The sequence below is a fragment of the Dermacentor variabilis genome, unplaced genomic scaffold, assembly GCF_050947875.1.
Source record: "Dermacentor variabilis isolate Ectoservices unplaced genomic scaffold, ASM5094787v1 scaffold_18, whole genome shotgun sequence".
Taxonomy (NCBI): domain Eukaryota; kingdom Metazoa; phylum Arthropoda; class Arachnida; order Ixodida; family Ixodidae; genus Dermacentor; species Dermacentor variabilis.
In genome coordinates this window covers 1-17,847 of record NW_027460346.1, presented here as the reverse complement: position 1 = coordinate 17,847, position 17,847 = coordinate 1, and the positions used below count along the sequence as shown (strand labels likewise).

General features: G+C 46.2%; 1 protein-coding gene across 1 annotated transcript in view; it reads left to right on the top strand.

Moving 5' to 3' along the window:
- The window catches only part of LOC142568337 (hemicentin-2-like), a gene marked incomplete at its 3' end in the record, with an annotated part of 187,227 nt that extends 170,088 nt beyond the window's left edge, over positions 1-17,139 (top strand). The window contains exons 36-37 of the mRNA XM_075678343.1: positions 14,017-14,184; positions 16,951-17,139. Of these exons, the coding sequence (XP_075534458.1) occupies positions 14,017-14,184; positions 16,951-17,139 (357 nt within the window). The remainder of the gene's footprint in view (positions 1-14,016; positions 14,185-16,950) is intronic.
- Between the last annotated feature and the right edge of the window lie 708 nt (positions 17,140-17,847).

Here is a 17,847-nt window from a genome sequence, read left to right as displayed (position 1 = left end):
TTCGCACCACACCTTGTTCAAAGTTGCTTTTGTGTAGATGCCTTGTATAATGCTACAATTTTGCCATCAGCACAACCACTGTTAAGAACACGTCTATACAATGCTACTGTAGCTGGCTGCAGTGTCGTTTAACAGCACGCCACAAAGGCAGCCATAAATGCAAACCTAAATTAATTGTGGTTTCGCTTCGAGACTTAACGGCTGTCGAATATCAGACCTAAAGATGGTGTTTTTTTTTACACATCTTGAGTGTGGGGACCGAAACTAACAATTTATCCCTTTAGTTTCGCGGCGATTCATGCAGACAGCGGAATTTAGCCGCCAACTCTGACAATACTCGTTGCGCACTGGAAGTCTTCGTTTGCGCCAACAAATAATTGGTTGTGTTTATGACTGTAAGTTGCATTGAATGTAAGGTCGCAAAAGGTTCAGACGATAGAGAAGTCAGTTGTAGAGCATATTGCAATGTATCGCAGTACAGTGCTATTAATGTTTTATTTAGTCCATCTCAAATCCGGAAGGGCTTCTCATGGCACATGGCATCACACAGCCTCTACTGCAAACACAAAGTAGCGTTAGCAGTGGGTTTGAAGGGGCTGGTTTGTTCGTCATTGGAATAAAACAGAAACAGCGAGACAGAGGACGAGCGAGTAAAGAGCGCAGCACAGAGCGCTGACTAGCAGCCAAATGCTTTATTTGCAGAAGCAACATATAAAGATATCATTGAAGGTGACATAAAAGAAAAAAAAAGAAGGATAAGCATTAGTCACTGAGGTAATCCAGCTCCTTTGTTGATAGCACGAGGGATGCAGAACTGATGCATGCGTCGCCACTTGTAGATACGCAAAAGGCCTCCAAATATTTCCCCGAGCGTGCTCTTCACTATATCTTCCTATTTCGCATTTCTTAAAGATCGGAGTGCAACCACACGTGTTACAGTGGGCAACCAGATGACTGTACGGGTTTCCTTTCAGTGAAGCGGCATGCTCACGCAGGCGATCATTAATGCACCTCCCCGTTTGCCTGATATAGCGATGTTTACAATCGAGCGGGATTTTATAGATGACCTGCATTGTAGAGTCAACGAATCCGCGAACATTATTTCTTTAGCAGTTTTTTCGCACGATAGTATCCACCCTGTTGACTATTTTGCACAACCCGCTCTGTTTATTGGGGGCATTGTACATAATGTTCACTCCTGCCTTAGCCGCAATTTTCATAATGTTATGCGAAACACGGTGTACATATGGAATGACAGCAAGCCTAGATTTTGAAGGCTATGACTGCATAGTTTGTTTTCTGGCGTTCTTTAACTCTTTTACCAAGTTACCAGCAAAACTGTACAACAAAGCTGGTCGGGTAGCCTGCTAATGTTAGTCGGTTAACTTGTGCTGAAAAGCTCTGTTCAACAGAGTGCTCGCACAAACACGTGAGGGCAGCTCGCAAACGTGCCTTAGTGATGCCTCGTTTTACGAGTTCGGAATGTACGGATGAAAACGGCAGAAACCCTTTTTTGAGCGAGCCGAGTAGCTCCAGCACACGTGATGAGGCTTAAAAGCAATTTCAGTTTCTAGAAACCTTAAACAATCATTGATGGGAATTTCCGTTGTTAATACAAAATGCCTCATTGCCTCACTGAAAGCGTCTATAATTGCCTTGGAGGTTAACTCCATGTCACAAGTTTCAACTGGATAGAATACTAAAAAATTGGCAACAAAGCGAAATATTCCTACGGTTTTCAGCTGTAGGCAAGCAAGTAAGCCCCTGTATAGCCTGTCAACAATATGTCGCCAATTACGGGTGCCAAGCATGAACCTATACACACTCCCTGCTTTTGAATCAAAAGCTTACTCATGACAAATGAAGGCGGATTTTAGGTAGTAGGCGAGCATTTTCACGAAGCTGCCAACACTTGTTCCACAAGCATTTTGAAACTTAACTACCTCCTGCTTATTGATGCAATCGCCAACTTTCTCTGAAATCAGGTTACTTGGTAACGAATAGTACAAGCCTTTGACATCAATTGAAAAGGCGCGGGAGTTCGATGGGCACTCACTTTGTTTCCAATAAAATTGTTTACTTTTTTATTTATTTATTTGCAGACATAGAACATACAGAAATACCAAAACTGGTTGGACCCATAGCCACAGGCTAGTTCCGGGTCCAATGAAAAATGCAAGAAAGTAAACACTTCATGTGGCTTCCGGATGAGGAAAGGGTCGTCCACTTCCAGATTTCCCAGGGCTTTTTGCTGGAAAACACCTAGGAGTTGCTGCCACGTTCCCTGCTTCGACACAATCACATGCAAAGGAGTTTCCACTTTATGGGTTTTTACCGAGAAGAGCACAATCAAAGCTGCACCCTTTGAACTCCTCACAGAGGATGCCAGCTTGGTCAGAACCCGACGACTCGCACAATTTGGCTGCTTCGGCCTTCACCTTTGCTGGATTGATTCCACTTGCGTCCTTGAAGTGGCTGCTCAAGGCTTGGTCAGCCCTGAAATAGTAGGTCGCTGCAGGGGCGACTATGAAGCCACCTTCCTTATCCGAAAGCAGCAGCCTCAGGTTATCGTCCCGGAGTCGGGAGACAACAGAGGCTGCTTTTTCGCGTTCCTTTCGTGCATTGGGTGGCCCTCCAGGAAGACAATCGAGACACTCCTTGATAACAGGATTCTTTCCTGGTCCTTAGCCCTAGAAGCTGCGTTTGAGACTAAGCAGATCGTTTCAAACTTGTCCATTTTCTGGTGTGGGCAGTACTTCGGCCCCAATTTGAGGTACTGCTGTACGTCTTCAGGAACGCGGGCGTCGTCCAAAAGCAGGCCGTCTTGTCCGCACTCCTTGGAGGTGGGTTCCTCCTTGCGTAACTGGAGCAGCTGCTGACGTCACAGGAATTCGGCTGCCACACAAGCGAGGCGCAGATCTTGGTGAAAAATGGGGAGGTGCATTAATGATCGCCTGCGCGAGCATGCCGCTTCACTAAAAGGAAACCCGTGGAGTATCTGGCTGCCCACTGTAACACGTGCGGTTGCACCTCGATGTTTAAGAAGTGCTAAATACATAATTGGACGATATAGTGAACAGCAAGCGCGGGAAATCTTTGAGGCCTTTTGCTTATTCACAAAGGCGTGCGTCCTTCATTGCCATCTCTCTCACTTCGCTGTCGACTGTCGCCACAACAGGTGCCCTAGCCGCACCATGTCAGCGACCCAACACCTGTTTTTCTGTATCCGCACCGCTTGTTGCTGTCTCAACCAGCCGCTTGCTCCCCTCTCCACCCTCCGCTCGCTCGAAGAAGGTCACTTTTCTTTTTTAACCACTTGACTAGACTGCGTTTTCCTTTTTTTTTTTCAAGGCCGTCGCTCAACAAGCCACTTCATGCTTTCGCCTAAAAAAATGGAAGCTGCTAAAGCTGTGCAAGAAGAAAGCTTCACCTTAGGTATCGCCACTTCTAACTACGATTATTTATATGATCGCAATGGTCTGACTCACTGTTTCCCTTTTGTTGTTTCTATGGATAAGGAGAAATTTTTTTGAAAAAGGGGAGACAGTTGTTGCGCGTATCGCTTTTGAAAAGCATTGGGTAATCCGTCGGGCCCAGGCGATTTTTTCATCAAGCTGTAGCAGTAAGTTATGAATGCTGCATTCTGTCATGACAAGGTCAGGCATGCGGGACTGGTATTCCCCTTGATTGAATTCTGAGGCAGAAGCACAGGTGAACACAGACTGGAAATAGTTATTAAAAGCGTTCGCGATACAGTTTGCGTCATCTGTAATGGCTCCGTCTATTTCCATTTGGTCGATCGAAGGCCCCAGTTTCGCCAGGTAACGCTGTAAGGTTTGGGGGCTCAATCCCATCGCTCGTAATCAGTTGTCAAGATTGGAGTCGGGCATGAATGAGAAGGTAGCTGGCCCACGCCGTCGTCCAACTTATCCACGCTGAGGACGTTGTTGAAGGGAAGGACTGCTTCTCATCGAGAACGAGGAATATGGGTTTACTTACAGTATCTACATCAGGACGTTGCAGTTCATCAGTCTAGCATGACTGCGAGAGAAAGTACACTCAAGCAGCCGCACAACAGCGGTTTCTAAACACTCGGTCCTCCCTCGATCCCAAGGTGACGGAAACGTTCGACCAGTCATCGTAAACCAGTCATCGCCTCTCTGCACGAGGGATTACACACACACACACACTTCCGCACAGGTTCACTGTCCTCAACCGAGGTCAGGCGGTCGTCGCCTAAACGTCAGGAAAGGTGCCTTTTATTCTCCGAGCTGACCCCCGCAGCGCGGCCGGTTGCCCATTGTCTTGCGTCTTGAACAGCGCGTGGGAAGGGGCCCCGAACTACGTTCCCTCGGGGACTCCCCCGCTTGCGGCAGACGGGGTAGGCGGTGTCATGTTCCGGCACAAAGCCTCATCTCGGCTCCTGCGACGGAGAGTCGAGAACGCGCGTATTGTCCTCTGGACACAGTCGACTTAGTGACGCTGTGGGTAGAGGGTTGCGGCGGCCTTCCGGGAAAAGTTTGACGCCGCTGTCGCAGCTGGCTGGCAAAACTTGCACGTCAGCGGGCCGTTCTTAACAACGCCAGAAGTTTCTTGGCTCGTGTGTCATAAAATTGTTCAGCGTATTTGTGAAGAAATTGCTTCTTGCTGAAGAGATTTCTGCTCCGAGCATTTGCGAAGCTCATCGACGTTCGATTTTTTACGCATTCTTTGTAACCTTCTTTTGAGGGGGATAATGCTGCGTGTAATCGAAGGTGTCTTCCTATTTACTTGCTTTTTTATTGTTGGGATCAATTTTCCCTCACAGTACGCTACTATTAGTTTCAGCTTCCACCATAAGTCATTCATGTTTTCAAATCCCGACTTTAAATATCCCGACTTGCGGTGCAGCGGTGGCGTAGAGGTACAACACCCGCATCACGTGCATGAGGTCCGTGGTTCAAATCTCGGTACCGCGCAATTTTCCACCGCAATTAAAAAAAGACTGTCTAGCATTATTTTAATGTAACCAGTAACACTGTCATCATCTGCCGTGCTGTAATCATTGACAGATATACGAGATATACTGTCATTTGGTTGGGACTGAAACTGAAGTTATCAAAAAAAGTAAAAGCATTTTATGGTCTGAGATTCCATTTTCGATACTGAAATCAAGGTTAAGTGTCTTGGAAATGAAAACAAGATCAAGAATGGAGCTTGCTTGCTTTTGTATACGCGTTGGCTCACTAACCAGCTGTGTTAAAGAAAAACTAAACATAAGCTTCAGAAGCATTTCACAACTACTGTGCTCGTTTCTACCAATTGTCAGATTTCCCCAGTCAATCCCCCTTAAGTTGCAGTCTCCGACTAATATAAGCTTAGTACGCTCGTTAATTTTACGGCACAGAAAGTCATGCAATTCAGCAAGATAGTCAGTTGATGCATTTGGTCGTCGGTATATGCCGCCAACAAACAGCAACGTTCCAGTGATAATGATACTGCACCACACGCTCTCGTGATTGGGTATTCCTTCGTATTTATTAAATTATAAGCCTTTTTTTAATAGTAATGGCAACGCCCCCTTCCCGGCTATCGTGGTCGAAACGAACAAGAGAATATGAATTGGGAAGCACTTCTGAATCGTGAATGTGAGACTGCAACCAGGTTTCGGTGATGACGATTATATCGGGGCTGTATACCAGCACTATTGCTTCTAATTTTTTGGTTTCATTGACAATGCTCCTTGCATTCAAACATAATAGCGAGAGTTGAGGTGAATTTGGTCACGAGCTGGAGTGACTGTTTTCATAAGCCACACGGTTTTCGTGCTTCACGTGTGTCCTATTATTTTCAGTGCTATTCCAGGCATACAAATCGCTGTTTATCCTCACTTTATCAAATATTAGCTTGACCTTGTCTCCTCTGGTATGATTTTCTTGGGATGAATGCCATAGTTTCCGGCGCATCTCGCGTAATGCTGGTGAGAAGTCTTCCGAGGTTGATATGGTTTCGCCTTGCAACTTGGAACAGTTTCGAAGAACCGACATTTTCTCAGTGAAATTGAAAAAAACGAAGAATTACTGGGCGTTCACGTGCAGTACGTTTTTTGCCGATACAATGAATCCTTTCAATAGATTTAACTTCAACTCCAAGAATGTCCTTGATGTCATGTGTCACGCGTTTTTCCAATGTTGCCGGACTTTCGTTGTCTCCCTATTTAAGACTGTATACGATTAGATTGTTCCGTCGACTTCTCCTTTCCACGTACAGTAGAACCCCGCTGTTACGTTCCTCACTGCTGCGTTTTCCCGGCTGCTACGTCGTTTTCATGCGGTCCCGGCATAGCTTCCATAGGATCCAATGTATAAGGAACCCCGCTGTTACGTCGTAGCTGTGAAAACGTTCCCGCATGATACGTCGCAACTTAGCACTCCGAGCCCGCCTGGGCTGATGTAGGCAACGCGCTCCAGCCGCCATTTTGGCTTTTGACAAGTTTTGGCTGGGCTTGGCCGGGCTTGGCTATGGAACTGGCTGCAAGAAGCCGCACGCCAGTTCGAGAGGCCGCCACTAAGTGGCCATTCGTGAAAAATGCTCTCACTATCATCACTGTGATTAGGGTCACCGCATGGTTGTTGGACGGATCGACTCACGGAGGAAGGAAACTCGGGAGAGGCCCTCGCGTCACTCTTTGTTAAGCAAAAGTGAAACCGGAAGTTGGCGTTGCTCGTGGCGTTGCTCCGCCTATCGGGCCAGCTCTCCTCTCTTGTTTACATTGCTCCCACGGCGCGCCGCGCGCAACCGGGCTGCTCGAACGCGCGCGCTCCGCAGCAATACTAAACAATCGTTAGCAGGTTAGCATGATTACGCCAAAGAGGGCAAAATTTCCCGCGGATATTCCTTTGTCCGTTGCCATTGCCGTGGCGCGGTGACGACGAGGAGCACGAGCCGCATGATGCCGGGGAGTGGCCAAATCCTAGCTTTGGAGAAGCCGTCGCGGCTCTAGACCTCCTCCGCAGGTACGTCGCACCTCACAGCGACGCTGACAGCAATGCGGCCTTCCAGGCTATTGAGAAACGTGTGGCGATTTCTAGCGAGCGAAAGAAATGGCAAGCCATCATTCTAGACTTTTTTAAGTCCTAAGCGCACTCTGTGGAAATAAATTGTCTATAGTTGAAGCTGCCCTTTTTTTCATTCATTTTCGGAGCTTTCCTCACTGTTGCGTTTTCCCGGCTGTTACGTTTTTTTTCCCCGGTCCGGTGAAAAACGTATGAACGGGGTTCCACTGTATTCTAATTTATTGCTTAAGCGAGCCATCTCCCGATTCATAGTGTTAGTAGCTTCCTCGCATTTTAGAACCTTTTCGTTATAAAGCAGGAGAGAAGCAAGATTTGTCTCTATTTCTGTAAGCTGTACACTCTGTAGACCTGACGTTAACTGATGTGATGTCTTAATTTGGGTAACAGCGCTTAAAATTGCATCCAGTTTGTCTTGATCGGGCCCTGGGTTCTCTTAAACGTCACCACTATGCTTTAGTAACACGAAAATAACACGAGATAGGTCTACACAACACTGGAACAAGCAATGGGGACTCGGCAGCACCAATAATCCAACACAGTTACTTCTAAAAGGACTACTACAAAAAATGCTTCTCACCAACCTGTACAAAGCAGAACACGAAATTCAGCATCGTGCGCCGTACGCTGCCGCCGAGTCCACTGAAAGGTGCGGCCGGTCTATCCCTCCTTTTATGCTCTTCCGATGACGCGATTCGCCTGGGTCATGCGCAGAACGAGCTGTCCTCTTGCGGTGGTGCTTTCGGAGGGAAAACGCCCAGCACGTGATTGTGCTGACACAATGCTGTTGGTGCCTCTGTACATGGACGGGATGCGTAGTCGATCGGTGGCAAGGAACGGCCATGGGCGGATCCAGGCAGCCACAGGAACACCTGTACAAAGCAGAACACGAAATCCAGCACCGTGCGCCGTATGGTGCCGCCGAGTCCACTCATAGGATAGGATAGGATAACTTATCTTTGCCGTAAAAATACATGCATACCATTTGCAAACCGTAATTTCACTCTGCATCGGAACCACCAGAGGTGCCGTTCAGGTCGCTGGCCGCTTCATCCACATAGAATAAAGAACCAACGCGTCAGCCGCGCGAAGTCGGCGCGGCCTAGGCCATAGCGCGTGGCGAAACTGTACGCACACTCTGCAGAAGAGCGGTCTCCGATCACGCCTAAGGAGGTTAAAAAAACTGCTGGAGTGGAGGGAGCGCCCGTCAGGTGAAACCGCTGCGTCACCATCTTGCGGAGGGCAAAAGCACGCCAGTCGCCGCAGCTTGCGTTTCGGGCCGATTATCTTGCCGTTCGTGATGCTATGGGAATCCCAAAATGTGCTAGTGCGTTCGGGTGTTTTTAGGAAAGCTGACGTACAATTAAGCAGTTGACATGTTGGCGTTATCCTTCTCAATTAAATAAGGTTGCAGATTAGCATTGCCCTGCTCGAGAATAAACTAAAGTTTTACATTTAAGGCTAAGAGGAAACGGCCGTTGCCAAAGTTCCGAGACCCTCCATGCAATGAGGATGCTAAAGCACCGGCAAGACCTGATGATGATGGAGATGTAATGAATACTTATGTTTGTTTCATGTACTGCTATTTTTCATGCTACATTTTCAGGTTTTAATTGATTTTTCATCTGACAGTTTTCATGATTGATCAATTTCTACACTGCATTAAATAAGGTGAATAGACGCTAATTCTTATGTGAATTGTTTTCCTGTTTTGCAGCAGCTGCGTATTCATGCTGATAAAATGGAAAAATGCCCTAGTACTCAGATATCTGCGATTCACAGACTTCCAATATGGCTCGCCTCATAGTACACAGTGTTGCATTAAAACTTGAAAATCCGTTAAACAATTAAAAACAATTGGAAAAGTGGGTGAACAGCGTTGTGAAGTTTTTGGCAAGGCACATGCCCCCCAGATGGCCACCATTAGTTCACCCGAACACATAAGCCGGTATAGGCCACTTCCACTCCAGCAGTTTTTTTTAACCTCCTTGATCGCACCCCAGCTCGTCCTCTCAGCCGCTTCCGACCATCTGCTGTAATCGCAAGCATCACGTTGAAGCACAAACCTATTTTGACAAGCACGCTGCGTGCGTCTCTTTCCTCAACCATCCTGATTATCTGTATATGTGTCTGATCAGCATTTTCGTTTTGTGGGCAGATAAACTTTGTGTCCCGCAGCAGGCGTATATCACACACATCGAAACCCAAGACAGGCAGAAATGTGAGCCACAGACATGCGAATTTGGCACTACGCTCGACTATGATGCCGATCAAGTGCCGGCCGCCCCTTCTTCACTTCGACTCTCCCGTGCGCCACGACCAGCCGCACATCCCGCGCGCGTGCTCTCGTATTGCGTCAGTGTAAAGTAGGTAATCTGCGTATGTTGCAACGAGCCAGTTGTGATTTTTCTCTCTTGAATCTGCGAGGTGCCTTTGCGCCGGCACTGGTGGAAAAGATGCGTTAAGCATAAAGTGTGCTTGCTGTAAACACATGTGCGAGAGCCAAAGATTGTAGTCTTTTCGAAAAACAACAGCACTGCCGTTCGATTGTGGGACTGCACAGTAGCAAACTTTGGGGTGCGTTCATCATGCGAAGGAAAAAAATCATATTTTTCACGACTAATTTGAGGGTGCGTTCATTACACGAGTAGATACAGTAATTACACGACGAGACTTGTATCAGCTCAAGCATACCCAATTTTCATTGGAAACATCCAGCCGCACAAGAGCTGTGGTACTCAACTGGACGCCAGGCCGTGCTGGGATAATTGGGAACAATGCTGCGCATGAGGCTGCCCGAGCAAGTATCAACCGGGAGAGTCGCATGCGTCGCCCATCTCTCCCCGGACAACAAATTAACAAATATCCGAAGAGACCCAAACAGAACTATGCCCACATGAACTAGATAAAAAAAAACAGTTTTCCAATACGAACAAATGGGAGATCAAATGACTACTCGCGGAGAAATCCTTGAATGCTATCGAAATGTTCGTTACAAATACTCTCCTCCTGACAAATCATTAAACAAACATCAAGCAACTATGTGGAAACTTCTACAAACAAGCACTTTCCCTACGCCGCTGCCCATGCGCTGAATATACCCAGAAGCATACTCATCAGACTGTAAGACATGCAATACACCTTGTGCAGATCATATTATATGGACATACCTATCAGATACATACAATATCAGAGGCTAAAGTGCTCAGCAAGTGCCCAGAAGACCAGCTCTGGGCTGTCGAGCTGGCGGAGGACACCGTTATGGTTCAAGGCCTGGCCTGTGTCTGACGTAAGGGGGAGCTTTACGGGTCTAGCCTCCGGGCCCCTCCGTTCCACTTTCGAACCCAGCAGAAACTTTTCAATAAATAAGTTTTATCTGTCTCTCTTTCCCTTCTAATTTCTTTCCTCCCATTCTTGTGAATCTCGATGGCCTTTTCTGTTTCCATTCTTTGTGTGCAATTCACTATCTCTGTTTCACTTTCTTTTTGATGACTCCTGGTTGTGTATTTACACTTTTCATTACTCTGTACTTTGTTGCTAACTTCCTTGACCATTCCTTGACCACTTCGTCCATTCTGTTTACACGCTGTTCGGGTACGTATACCTTTGCTCTTTCTTTAGGCACCCATTTATTTTGATCCACGTTCTTGACCATCTTTCGTCGAAATTAATTTTGCTCTGCTCTTCTGCGACTTCGAACGTTCCCCAATCCATGTTACCCTGCACTGCCTCATTTGTGCTTTTACCATGGGCTTCCAAAGCTAACCGGCCTTCCAATCTTTGGTTAACTTCCAACCCCAAGAAGATATCCGATTTTAAGCGCAGGCACATTTCCGACTTGACGCCATCTCGCAGCAACAAGAAAAAAAAACATATTATTGTTGTATTTTAAGTCGTTGCGCTTGCGAACCTATAAAAAGCACAACGTGGCTTGCATTAAGTGCATACGAAAGTGTGGTACGTTTTCTTATGGGCAGATGACCTTCCCATCTAGTTTCAAAGCGTCCTGCTCAGTCTCCATCTTGTTTGGAGAGCAACGTAGCCTGCATCGTTCTTGACTTTGATGCTGTCTGGAGCTATCTCCTTTGATGTCTTCATCGCAGATGGAACGAGAGTTCAGATGGCCGCTGTCCTCTTAGCCGTCTATGGCGTGTATCAGAACATAGCCAATAAAGGGACAGTTCGGGCACCTCGGGCAACACACGTCTCATCACTTAAAGACCATATGCTTCGCCCGTAATCATTACATAAATCATTACTCTTAATTAATGTTAGGCCCTATATACCACTTTTGTTTCTTTCCCTTCACCTTGAGTACTGCTTATTAACTTGAATTGCCCACCAACCTTGTGTTTGGTGCTCTTTGGCCAGAAAATGCCCTTGTGCCCCAAAAAATATCTACTACTAAGTCGCGTCGCTTAACCTCGAAGCGTTGGTCATTCGTTTATACGCGTCAGATGAAGTATGTCTCGCAGTATGACATGCGTGTTTAGGATACCTTTTTTTTTTCTATTGCTGACTGATTTTCCCACCACTTCACGTTCATGGCATCATAAAAATGGCGGAATCACCAACACGTCACTACGAAAGCTGTCGCTGTGACCATTTATTTTGTTTAAAAGGGGCGCAGGATGCTTTTTCTGGCAGCCTTCAAGCACAAAGTGGTAGCAAAATTGATATGATGGTGGTGAATGGATGGTGTGATGATCACATATCGCGCGCTAGGCATGTACAACCAGTGATCTTATTACAGCGCAAAGACTACATTGCAAAGTCGAATGCTTCTGTACACTGTTGAAAAATGAATCCCAGCATTTAGGTCCGCGCCACAAACTTGACATGGTTTTTAGAGCATGTGCAAGACGTACACGCACATGCAAATACGTGATGGCTAGTATACGATGCAATGCGCCATCCGCACTATGCATAGTTCAGCCAGTGTCCACCGGGAGGCGACTCCGCTCGATCTTGGGCCCTAAAGTTGCAGGGAATCCATTGGCACCATTTAACGTTGCAGATCCATTGCTGTGGCTAATACTAAAATAATAGTACTAACTAATCATATTAATAATACAATAATAATAAAAAGTCACAGTTTCGCCGCAAGGGCGAAGCATTGGATTCGATAGCAACACATCGGAATGTTATACGAAGTAAGGTTAAACGCGGTATGCTGAATGCAACAAAGATGCGTAGTGTTGTGAAGACTGCGTTTGAAGTATTTCCTGGTGCAGTGTGTCACAACATTGCCATGTCTGGAGATGCGATGAAGAGGGGCAGCTGAACACACGTGACGTGAGTCACATGTATAAAGTAGCACACTGGAACGGGCGCAGAAGTGAGCATGGAAGTTGCTGTGTGAAAGCGTAAAACGCCTACAAACGTGTTCACCGACGTCTGCGGGCGAACTGAAATGCGCCAGGTCGGTAAGTGACGCAGGTGATTGTGGTATTGGTATGGCTATAATGTCCGTAAACTCATAGCACCGTCATAACACAGTAAACACAATTACGTGTCGTGCATGCGGTTTCACGTTGTACCACGCGCTTTTAGGTACTGCCATGCGTATCTGACTTGCGTAAGCAAAGTCTAACGGCACCCAAGTAGGCCATCGTGTGTAGGCGGTCGTTTGTGGGCGCTGTGTCGTGAAACTGTCTCAGCACACGGCGACATCTGCGGTCACGCGATTGTGGCAGAGATGATTGCATATACAGCCGTGTGCAAGGGACAAAATTGTTTACCGTGTAATTTAAGGCGTGTGGACAGACAATGCGTCGCTGAAGGCACGCTTGATTAGGTTTGCCTTGTAGCGTGAATAGAGTGGTCCATGCGCAACCAGGTGGATTTGAGTTCGTGCGCGTGGAGTTGAACATGCACATGAAAGCGCATCAAGAGTTGGTTATTTCCTCGACACATTGTCACATCATGGCATGTGATGTAGTTATACTGATAAGACGCAGTGAAAGGAGTGTCGCAAGGTGACTGTGTTGTTATTGTGCAGTTACGTAAGCAGGGAGCATCACATGAAGTCTCCCAGTTTTGCCCAGAAGGCGAAGCACTGACTGTGATAGCAAATTAGTCGACAGCAATAATAAGTAAGGATAGTAGTTTTATTGGCCGTTTAAAGTTGTAAACACAGGCATAGTAAGTAAAGTAACAAGCATGGTGTCACGTGTGCACAAGCAAACATAAACACAGCTCACCCGATGACCTCGCAAACAAGCTGTCAAAACGCTGGAGTGAGCAAGCATGGCGACAGCAGTGAGCCAACTGACCTTCGTGCATCTGTCGCTTCAGCGCGAACGAAACATCGATAGCGCAGCTTATGCGAAGCCACCGGCACTACGCGCACTCTACAAACATCACGGCCGTGCCGTAAGCAGCAGCCGCTGGAGAAGAGCCCCCCCCCCCCCCCTCCCTCGCCGTGCCCTCATGCCTCGCGTGCAAAAGGAGAGGGCGCGTTTCCGGCTGGCCTTCCTCGCTCAGGCACTGAGATTGAGCCGTGTTCGCCGGCTAACCCTCGCACTTTTTCATTCGCACATATAGCATACGACGCGCGGAAACGATTTTATTGGACTTGGACTTTATACGAAACCTCACGGCGACAGCGACGGCAATGACAGAAATGCACCTAGAGTGTCTATATAATTGCTATCGCAATAATAGTGTTTTATGATGAATTTAATACAGTAATATTCAACATTATTACACCTGCGTTGCTTGTGTATACTTAATAATGTGTCTGCATAACTTAGGCACCCAGAAGCATAGACTGTTGGGCCAGTTGGTGCATCATGTAGTGTCGTTGAACGTCTGTCTGTCCACTCCGTTTCTTCCCGCTCGTATTTCCGCTCAACGACGCTACATTAGGTACCCACTTTTATGCAATACCCCTTTTGTTAGAGCTGTTACGGTAATGAAGTTAAACGAAATTAATTTTCAGCTTATGCGCACATACACGCAGTGGACGGCAAATGGTCCGAGTGGTCGGAGTGGAGTGAGTGCAACTGCGACGGCTTCCGGAACCGGACTCGACGCTGCGACTCACCGCCGCCACGCAACGGCGGAGACGACTGCATTGGCGAAGCGCTCGAGACACAGGCGTGCAACGAGACGGCTACGTGTCTGACTGGTTGGTCTCGCACTCCTCTGTGTTCACGTACTACCGAACACTGCCCAAGTTCATGCCCTAGTTTTTTTACTGTTACCAGCTGCCCTACCAGCTTAGAGCTGACAGTATTGCATGAGCTATCGAAATAACGCACTTCATCTAAGATGAGCGAAGCACGAGAGTTTTCAGTTGCACTCTCTAGCACACGAATTTAGCGCTAAAGCCTTAGAGCACCCTGAACGCTGCTGTGTATCCAAGCGTATGATAAAACTTATATCAATGCACAAGTTATTATCGTTAGAAAGTTAATGTTTCCACCGTGGAGACAGGAGTGCCCACGTGGAGTTGATGGATAATCTATGATGGCGCGTTTACAAGGAACGATATTACCGGACATTGCCAATAGGACAGGTAACTGTGCATGGAGCGGCGTTGGCTTGGATTTCATTTATACAGAGTGCACAAAGCATTAAATTCCGCGTCATGCTGTGAGGAAGACGAAATCAATCTATCAGACCACTTCCTATTTAAATGTGAGCTGCGTCTGAGCTCGCTTTGTTACTATAGAGTAGATGCCGTGCGCTCTTATAACAATTAACGTTTTACAGAGTACAGTAATTAAACACTATAATTTGGAAGCTCAATAAAGTGCTGTTATATCACCGAATATGTAGCTGCACGTTCAGTATTCGTCACACCAGCCTCCTGGCCACACAGTAATTTTCGCTCCCCTTAAAAACGCTTCGTAAACACTTCATTTCTTGAATATTGAGCATCGTAAATACTTTTTAACTGACAGTGCGACTTCAGTCCCCGAGGCACCTGTGTTACATAACCGGCTGCTGAGTAACTTCCATGAACAGAAGTGATGCTGCAAAAAGAGGACCACCACTTGAGGAGTGTTATGCGATATTGACTTCATGCTTCGGTATCAGATCGTTATCATCGTTTTTAATTCCCTGAAAGACACCTGTCGGGGTATTACATAGGAGAGAGGGTTACAGTAGACAATGAAGAAAAGAAAAGCATGGTTACATATGTCTCGCAAAAGCGCAGGCACCAGGTTTCTTCGAGAACGTACCCAAACTAAAAAGTGCGTAGAATACAATTCAAAAGCTAATCAGTACGAAAAGTCCCTATACGGTACTTATTTGTTTTTCGTTTCAATAATACAGAAGTTTTAAATATCACCAACGACAGGTAACATAGTTGTAGTCATTCAACTGGGTCACTGGAAGTGATGGACATTACTTGCACGAGATCTCAAAGTACAAGATGGACTAAATATGAAAAATTGACTAATTACCTTTTTAATGAATTACTTTAGGGCACATACTGCAATTTAGGAATTGTAGCACGATGAGTTCGCAAGTTAGAGGTCCACAATTTGTTCCAAGTGTATCCACTTGGAAAAAAATTTCAAGGGGGCACCAGTTTCAGGATATTTATTCCCATTGTGCACGATGAAATACATGTACGTTCAAATTACTTTACCGATTCAGTGAATACAACCGCGTTTCGTTAAAAAAAGTAAGTGGTACAAAAACAATGCATCTTTAGGGCTACTTCCATGGCGCGTATCTCAAAACCTGAGCCATCCTCGTTCGAAGTTGATATGCTTTGCAATCTCACCGGCTACAATTCCTAAATTTCAATATGCGTCGTAAAACAATTAATACAATACAATACAGTTTTATTCGCCCGTTTTTTCATACACACGAACCTGCTGGTCAGCCTGAGCACATAGCGCTTGTCGGCTGACCTGGCAGCTGGTGGATACATCAGCAGTTACAAGGCTCAATGATATACAATACAAAGACCAGATAGCAGGATCCCGTCCTGCGCGACATAAAAAAATAAAAAAGGAAATAGATATAAAGAAAGGAATCGATGAACACAAAAGCAAGTATAACTTGACAAGCTGCGATAAGTAGACTAAACACGTGACGTAAGAGTAAACATGAAACGGAGCATAGCCCTAAGGCCACACAGAATTGTCATTCTTTGCATTGTTTCTTCGACAACATACCAAAAAATGATAAAGCTAATTGTGATTTTTGTTAAACAGTTCATTATGTATTTTGATTTCTCGTGAAGGTATTGTTCGCCTCTTTGAGCAATTTAGTTCAAGGACTAGAATTATGCCATATGCCACAGGCAATTTTAAATATTGTGTATTGTCTAAAAAAGAGCATGCGGTATACATCACGAATCGTAACAATGCACAGCATAACGTAATATTTAAAGCTTTGATTATCAGGCGATTGGTAAGCAGCTATTTAAGCTTTAGGAGGTTCTGCTTGTTGGTAATTCTGTCTGGTAAATTGATCCACTCTACGATGCAAAAAAGATTGATTAAAAGAAGACTTTAGCGCACACAAGCACTGGCGGCTGCAAGAGTTAAAAGGTGACGAGATGTGCGGGTCGGTGGGATAAGAAGCTTCTACGTAGTTGTGGGAAGTTATAGTAAAGCCAGTGGAAAAAAGGCCTAGCTGAGCATTTCACTGGCGGAATACCAATAATTCGAGTCTTAGACATGACTTTATCACATTACCGCGTTCTTGACGGTACCAGGCGGTGATGAATCTGGCAGGGCAATTTTGTATTGATTGTAAAAACAGACGCTCATTTTGTATTATCAGTGAGTGTGGCACGGTCTCCTCAATTTTTCGTTGCGAACGAATTTGAGTTTCCTTCAAATCTATTTCTAACTCTTATACGCATGGCACAGCTTACCTGAAATGCAGAAATCTCATTATATGGAAACGCGGCGAAACTTGTTTGCAGTGGAGGAGCCGGACGAGGTAATGTGGGGCCCCTGGGGTCCGTGCAGTACGTCGTGCGGACCAGGGCTCAAGGAACGAATCTGCGTCTCTGCCGCTTCCGGTCAGCCCTGGCACAGACCGGCCAACTCGGCATCAGCCTGCGAAGGGCGGATGCGTGACGTTGTTGCCTGCTTCGAGAGTTCCTGTCCCGGTAAAAAATGCGCCCACTGCGGGCACGCGCGTCATATTTAAGAGTTAACAGCTTTCGTGACAAGGCAGCATCATTTCCTCGGATGCGGTAGTACTATTGGGGTACAAGCATACTCTTGGCACAGTGTTCATGTTTCTGTGCTCTTGAGGCTCTTCAGGAATATTTGGTGGCTGCTCGCTCTGTTTTCCATAAAGTTTCCTGGAATAATTATTGGAGGGAATCCTGGCGCTGTGATCGTTCAGCCACATTGTGAATGATGGATAGTACATCTTCGTGCTTGTGCCTTCAGAATTTCTTGTGGCTTTGGTTATTACGCTTTATCTGCCTTCATTGCCCTAATTTTTCTTCCAAGTGGTTTTCAAAGTGCTTTCATTCAATCTTTCTTAAGTGCAGAAGACTCTGTGAACACACATGAGCGCTGCTAACTACAGCGGTTCAGCCTGTCGAGGTGGCCAAATCGAAACGCGCCAAGTGTCTCACTGCGCTGGCTTGCCTGCAGGAAATTCATAAGCGCGTTCTACGCTGCTTGTCAACGCATGTGTCCGTGGCGCAATGGTTTCATTATTGGTTCTCTGCTGGAATCCCACCCTTGAGCAATTTTAATAATGCTTCTTTAATTATTTATTACACAGTGCTTTGTTGAAAATGAGTTCACGAAGCCATTTGAAGCCAGAAGGACGAAGTTTAGGCAAATTCGTGTACCTGCCG